At 42.7% G+C, this 7,515-nt stretch overlaps 1 protein-coding gene across 1 annotated transcript in view; it reads right to left on the bottom strand.

The window, feature by feature from the left end:
- Window positions 1-284: 284 nt before the first annotated feature.
- LOC126355609 (5-hydroxytryptamine receptor 1-like) overlaps window positions 285-7,515 on the bottom strand; it is a 569,460-nt gene continuing 562,229 nt past the window's right edge. Inside the window, exon 4 of the mRNA XM_050005971.1 lies at window positions 285-3,370. Within this exon, the coding sequence (XP_049861928.1) occupies window positions 2,801-3,370 (570 nt within the window). The 3' untranslated portion in view covers window positions 285-2,800. The remainder of the gene's footprint in view (window positions 3,371-7,515) is intronic.

Genomic DNA, 7,515 nt, shown 5'->3' with positions numbered 1-7,515 from the left:
CTGTTTCATTAAGTGATAAGAATATTAGAGCTAACAAAACGATTGCGTACATGTCGTTCTCTTATATTTTAGCTTATATTGCAAATATTACTTATCTTGACTGAAGAGATGCTCTGGTAAGGTTACCTCCTCTATCATTCCGACCTCTGAAATAAAGTAATAATGTATTTGAATCCTAATTACAGTGAGTCCTCTTCTATTCAAGATGGCCTTACGAATGCTATACGAAATTAATTTTGTGAACAAGTAGGAAAATAGTCTGAACAGGTGAGAGAAAAACGTCATTCTGTAAATACAGTTTCATTTTTATTTCCAACTATACTTTTCACAGACGAAAACAGGATATTTACTTCTATTTCCATCGAGTGCTCATCACACATTCATATTAAAGTAACGATTTGGGAATTTATTGTAGCAATAAATAAAATAAATGATTCATTTGACGAAAACACTGATTGAAATTATAGAAAACACCATATAAAGAGTTTATCTCTATTTTACACTAATATTTACAATTAACATTCTTTGGTTTTTTGTAGGAGAAATCTGAGTGTAGGCAAGATGAATCGGCATTGACGAATAATCTCTTCGTGTTTCGTGAAAGACAGGAGGTATTACACACGAGGAGCCAAAACTTGAATGCCTCAGTAGAAAGAGTTACGATAGCAAAATACGGGAAATCACGTTCATAGTATTGCTTATGATACATATAACTCGTTAATTTTACATTTACTTAAACCTCATTCTCATACGCTTTTAAGAATCACACAGAATCCCACCCACGCCCAAGTATCCTGTTGGTCAGTTTACGTACTTAATCATCGAAGCAGTACGTCCCGAAGGTATCTTTCCATTCCAAATGAACGCTCGTCGCTTTAAAATAATGCGTATTTCTAGTAGAAGAGAGACAGAGTTAGCTTACGACAGTAAGTCACAGGATGTGGGTCTGGAAGAGTGCCTCACAAGAGAACGGAAACATGTCCACTCATCATTCACTTCACATCACTAAATACACGATTCCGTAGTTTTCTTTGCAAAACAGTTACGCTTCTACCTTCTTCCTTAAATCAACGTATGTGACGAATCTTACACATAATTCATCTTAAACATGCATGTAAATGGGAGAAACAGATGTGGAGAAAATAAAGCTTTCGTGTATAGCATCCACATTAATAATTTGCAACTATTCATGTCTGTATTTTTCTTTAATTTTCTCCCTTCAGGAGAACAATTCACAATTCTCATTTATTCTTATATCATGGTATGTCATCGCTCTTGTTCCCAATAACATTTACGTTTTCACACCTAAAGCGAATAACTTCCCACGATAACTAAGAGCAGTAATAAACTATGTGTGGCAAAACCGAAAAGAAACAGGTTTTTCATACCTTACTAAAATGAAGCACATGAAAACCGCTTTTTTGAAACCGTTAATGGCTTTACCTGGCACGTACAATAGGAAGCAATAGTTCAGAACTTTTAGAAGGTCCATTCCAAATACCAGTAATGTATCAGTCTTAGTTCGTCATTTCTTCAGGAATCCTACAGTATAGTTTCTAACCGGAAAGAAAATATTTTAGTGAATGTGCATGGTAACGTTACGATTATATAATTTGTTGGTACTTCGCAACGTTTTGATGTAAGGGAAGCTACACACGGAAAGAAAATTAGCTACAGAGGAATTTGCTGTTGGTGTGACGTAAATAAGTTGCAGCCAAAGATGTATGCTTCAGTGAGGACCAGAGGTGTGAAGCACGTTTACGATTTCGTTGACACTAACTGCGTAAAAGAACGAGCTGCCCTGTCCATAGTGGTAGGTTAAGTACGCAGTACAGTTCAGAGACTTACAAAAAATGTACTAAATAATTTTAGTTGATTGTCCTGCAATTTGCTTTCAGATTTATCTACTTCAGTGAGTAAACAATTAGGATTTATGGTTCAAGGGTCTCTTGTAGCTACAGCCTTCTACACACTTGCAGTGTTACGTCAGCCTAGAGGAAAATTATTGGTATTTGAGTACAGGCAATATTTTCTTTTCTTTTCGCTTTACAACTGTATCGAAAATGTTCTTTGGTAGTATCAGACACAATCTTTTCCTTCAGCTAATGCGTAGTCATGTATGAGACCAAGTGTTCTTTTGCATTATATTTAGGCTCTTCTTGCAGAAACTAGGTGTTAATATACCATTTCCTTTTGGCTTATTGCCTAAGCTGTTCAGGAACTAACGACCCACTGTTTCTTCAAGCGTTTACTTGCTGCCCCCCTCCTAACTAGAGACTTGCATCCCATGTTCCCTTCAACGTGCGTAGCTTCTCGCCAACTGGTGGAAGCCTCAATTTCACGTAGTCTTCCGTAAACAGAAAATTGACGATCTAGTCGCGACTGTTCATGTACCAGAGCTCAGAAACTGACACAAACAGCAAGTGTAGGTACGATTATTAGGGAAAGTCGAGATGGACGATCAGCCATAATTTTTTTTAGTACTGGACGTTAAAACCGTAGACACATCACAAATCAGATGATACCCTTTATGTTTCAGCACAATTTCTTCTAAAAATTTATCACCACACTGCCCAAGAATTTACAAGCACACCTGGTGGTTTTGAATGTTTTTCTGACCGCGTGGTACGTAATAGTCTTTGTTGTCAGTGTATGGGTTGGGTAGCGGGTCTTGTTCCGGAAAGTGGATTGTCCTTTAGTGCGGTCAGTCTTTTGAGGCAGTTTCGGCGTCCTCTTCAGGACTGGCCGGCCGTGGCGCCGGCGCATGCGCTTCTCGGGCTCAGAAGCGGTGCTCCTCGTATCACAGGAAAGACTCGTCGGCCAGCGCCGTGGTGGCGTCGCGCTCCTCGTCGTCGTCGTCGTCATCGTCGTCGTCGTCGACGACGAGGCCCGCTGCCGACTGCGTCGGGCCGTCTCCGGCCGCCGACAGCCGCTCGTCGTCCTCGCGGTAGTCTAACGACGGCGCCGCCCCGGACGCTGCCGACAGCGGGCGGCCTCCGGTGCCGCCCCCGCCGAGCCCGCCGCCCCCGCCGCCGCTGCAGCCGGCTCCCGTGGCAGCCGCCGCCGTGTTGATGACGTAGTACTGGTGGTGGTCCGGGTCGCCGTACTGCGAGTGGTAGAACTCCTCGCGCATCATGTGGTTGAGCGAGCTACAGCGGAAGTACAGGATCTGCTGGAACGGCTTGCGGAAGTCGCGGTTCAGCGTCGCATAGATGATGGGGTTGAAGAGCGAGTTGGCGTATCCCAGCCAGAGGAACAGCGACGACAGCGAGGGCGGGATGTCGGTGAACGGCCGCACCAGCGCCAACACGAAGAAGGGCAGCCAGCAGAAGGTGAAGGCGCTCATGATGATGCCAAGCGTCGTTGAAGCCTGAAACACAGGCAACAGTACTGCAGGACAACGCTATAAACAGAGGCCTGCATTCAGACCTTCGCTTTCACAAACATCTGCACAAGCAAAGAAAAAATTCACTTAAAAATGAAAGGAACGATGCAGCCAGAAGAAACTGTATGAATAGGACGGAAATCTGTAGATTTGATGTGCGTGTACCGACAAACAAATAGTTACAGTTTCAGAAAAATTCGATGGTTTATTCAAGAGAAAGAGCTTCACGAATTGAGTAAGTCAACACGAGTTGGTCTACGTATGGCTCTTGTGCAAGCAGTTATCCGTCTTGACATCGGTTGACAGAGTTGTTGGATGTCAGTCTGAGAGATGTTGTTGTGGTCTTCAATCCAGAGATTGGTTTGATGCAGCTCTCCATTCTACCCTATCCTGTGCAAGCTGCACCATCTCCCAGTACCTACTGCAACCTTCATCTTTCTGAATCTGCTTCGTGCATTCATCTCTTCGTCTCCTTCTACGATTTTTACCCTTCACTCTGCCCTCCAATACTAACCAATACTAAACTGGTGAACTCTTGATGCCTCAGAACATGTCCTGCCAACCAATCCCTTCTTCTAGTCAAATTGTATCATAAATTTCTTTTCTCCCCAATTCTCTTCAGTACCTCCTCATTAGTTATGTGGTCTACCCATCTAATCTTCAGCATTCTTCTGTAGCACCACATTTCGAAAGCTTCTATCCTCTTCTTGTCTAAACTATTCATCGTCCATCTTTCACTTCCATACATGGCTACACTCCACACAAATACTTTCAGAAACGACTTCCTGACATTGAAATTTATACTGGATGTTAATAAATTTCTCTTCTGCAGAAACCCCATTGCCAGTCTACATTTTATATTCTCTCTACTTCGACGAACATCAGTTATTTTGCTCCCCAAATAGCAAAACTCATTTACTACTTTTAAAGTTTCTCATTTCGTAATCTAATTCCCTCAGCATCACCCGATTTAATTAGACTATATTCCATTATCCTAGTTTTGTTTTTGTTGATGTTTATCTTATATCCTCGTTTCAAGACAAGGCCCATTCCGTTCAACTGCTCCTCCATGTCCTTTGCTGTCTCTGACAGAATTACAATGTCATCGGCGAACCTCAAAGTTTTTATTTCTTCTCCCTGGATTTTAATACCTACTCCGAATTCTTCTTTCGTTTCCATAACTGTTTGCTCAATTTACAGACTGAATAACACCGGGAATAGGCTACAGCCCTGTCTCACTCCCTTCCCAACCACTGCTTCTCTTTCATGGCCCTCAACTGCTTTATCTGCCATCTGGTTTCTGTACAAATTATAAATAGCATTTCGCTCCATGTATTTTCCACCTGCCACCTTCAGAATTTGAAAGAGAGTATTCCAGTCAAAACTGTCAAAAGCTTTCTCTAAGACTACAAATGCTAGAAACGTATGTTTGTCTTACCTTAATCTATTTTGTAAGATAAGTCGTAGGGTCAGGATTGCCTCATGTATTCCAACATTTCTACGGAATCTCAACTAATCGTCCCCGAGGTCGGCTTCTACCAGTTTTTCCATTCGTCCGTAAAGAATTCTTATTAGTATTTAGCAGCCGTGACTTATTAAACTGATAGTTCGGTAATTTTCCCATCTGCCAACGCCTGCTTTCTTTGGGATTGTAGGGATATCGAGCCAATTTAAGTCCAACTGGCAAGTTGGATCGTCAAAATCCCGAGATAATGAGGAGAATCCAGCCTATAACGCTTCAAATTTTCGCCTTTGGTGAGAAATTCGGATAGCTTGTTGGCTAAGACAGGATTTGTCAGTCATGAAACATGCAGTAGGGACTCTCGTCAGTGCGGGCGGGCATTATCTTGCTGAAATTCAAGTCCAGGATGGCTTGCAATGAAGGGCGACAAAACGTGACACGGATTATCGTCAAATTAACGCTGTGCTATAAGAGTGCTGCGGATGACAGCCGAAGGGGTCCTTCTGTGAATTGAAATGGTGCTCCACGCCATCACCTGTGGCTGTCGGATGGTAATGTGAGCGGTTCTCAAGTTCGTATCCCATTGCTATCCATGGCGTCTCCCGACAGGTCTTCGCTGGTCCACGGGGAAAATATCGAAGCTGAACTTGTCGCCGAAGACAGTTCTATTCCAATCGATGAGATTCCAGGCCGAAGAGGTCCCAGACAGCAGTGGATACCAATCTGACAGTCTTCCGCCATATGCCCCGACAACCAGGATGGTGGCCAGGGGTACAATTTCATATCATAGCAGGACCTTTTTGTTGCCATCTGCGGTACCCTTACAGCGAAGCCATACGTCAACAATATTCTACGCTCCGTTTTGTTGTCCTTCATGGCACGCCATCCCGGACTTACATTTAAGCTAGATAAGACGATGTGAGTTACTACTGCTTGTTTTCATGACTGCCAAACCCTGCCTTGACCAGCAAAGTCGCCGGATCTCTTGTCGCCAGATCTCTTCCCAATTGAGATAGTTCGGAACGTTTTTAGCTGGATTTCTCCCACCATCTAACGCGTCATTTGAGCAGAATTTGGCATGGTATCCCTCGGGAGACGTCCAACAACTCTGTCAATCAGTGCCAAGCCGATGACGTCTTTCTTATGGGCCAGAGATGGACCAACGCCTTACTGATTTGCTCAAATTGTGAAGCTCTTTCTCTTCAGAGCCCAATAATTTTTTTGCCTGTACATCGTAGCTGCCGATTTCCATTCCGTTCGTATAATTCCTGCTGCTGTATCGCCTTTTTTTCGTCTTAAACTGTAATTTCCATTACATGTTGAAGGAAACTACAAGAACTTAATGTAAATAATCCAATAGCTGACAAAAGTAGTTAAACACCTAACGGTATCAACAAGCTTCTCAGCAGTATTAAAAACAACTACAGCTAGAAAAATAGCTCTATGTCAACAACAAACAGCAACTTTTTACAACAACGCTCCCTCCACGATAAACTCAATGAAATACACCGTCCAAAATGTTCTGAGAAATATCTTATTATCGGAGAATAAGTGACGTCAGCGCAGTAATTACGGTGGCAGCCTCTACCAACAACTGTAAGCTACAGATGTGCACTCGACGTGATGCCATGGTGTGTCAACGTTATTGCAACGCAGATCGGAATGGAACACCATTTGTAACTCATGTGATCGAGAATTTCTTTAGAACGTTCTCAAGAAGAGAAAAACGTGTGCAAAGTTTTTCTCGCACAACTTTATTCCGAAACGAAGACCCAAACGAATGGACACCTACCGCGATTTGACTGAAATGCAAAACACGGATCGTTCTTACCTTAAAAAGATAATCACGGGTAACGGGTGTTATCAACACGACCCAGCCACAAAACGGCATAGCCTAGAAATGCACATGAACGTTGACGACATAAACAACATTCAAGCCATAACATCTCGAAGACGAACATTTCTGGTAATGTCACACAATGTATGAAAGTTCCGTACATTCTGTTCAAGTAGTTGTTGACTCTACAGAACACACGAATCATAATATACATTATATTTTTGGAAGTATTCCATTACGATACTGTCTTGTTGCCTTGGCACTGCCAATGAATTCACTAACTGACGTGGTGGCTGATGTAAATAAATGTGGCTGCCAACTTATTTTTAGTCTAGCTCTTGTTCACTATGTCTCTGCCAATGATGTTCAAAAATGTTCAAATCTGTGTGAAATCATATGGGACTTGACTGCTACGTTCATCAGTCCCTAAGCTTAACCTAAATTATCCAAAGGACAAACACACACACCCATACCCGAGGGAGGACTCGAACCTCCGCCGGGACCAGCCGCACGGTCCATGACTGCAGCGCCTAAGACCGCTCGGCTAATTGCGCGCGCCTGTTAATGATGCACACTTCCATCTGGTAACGTATAAGTAAAACCTTTCATGAAGTAAGTTAAATGTAAGGACCCTACACAAAATGTTTAAACTTTTGTGAACAATAAAGTAATGAATATTCCGTTATGTTACAGGACAGAATTAACGAAAAATTAGTACGAGAAATCCACGCTGCAGTCTGACGCTGCGGCCAGACTCGAAGCTAGTAACGGTGAACTAAATCATTCACTCAAAAATTGTGGCTGGTTGCAGGTTTTTCTTCAGTGATAAGT

The sequence above is a fragment of the Schistocerca gregaria genome, chromosome 3, assembly GCF_023897955.1.
Source record: "Schistocerca gregaria isolate iqSchGreg1 chromosome 3, iqSchGreg1.2, whole genome shotgun sequence".
NCBI classification, from domain to species: domain Eukaryota; kingdom Metazoa; phylum Arthropoda; class Insecta; order Orthoptera; family Acrididae; genus Schistocerca; species Schistocerca gregaria.
The sequence above is the reverse complement of the archived record's forward strand: the minus strand, read 5'-3'. Positions and strand labels throughout refer to the sequence as shown.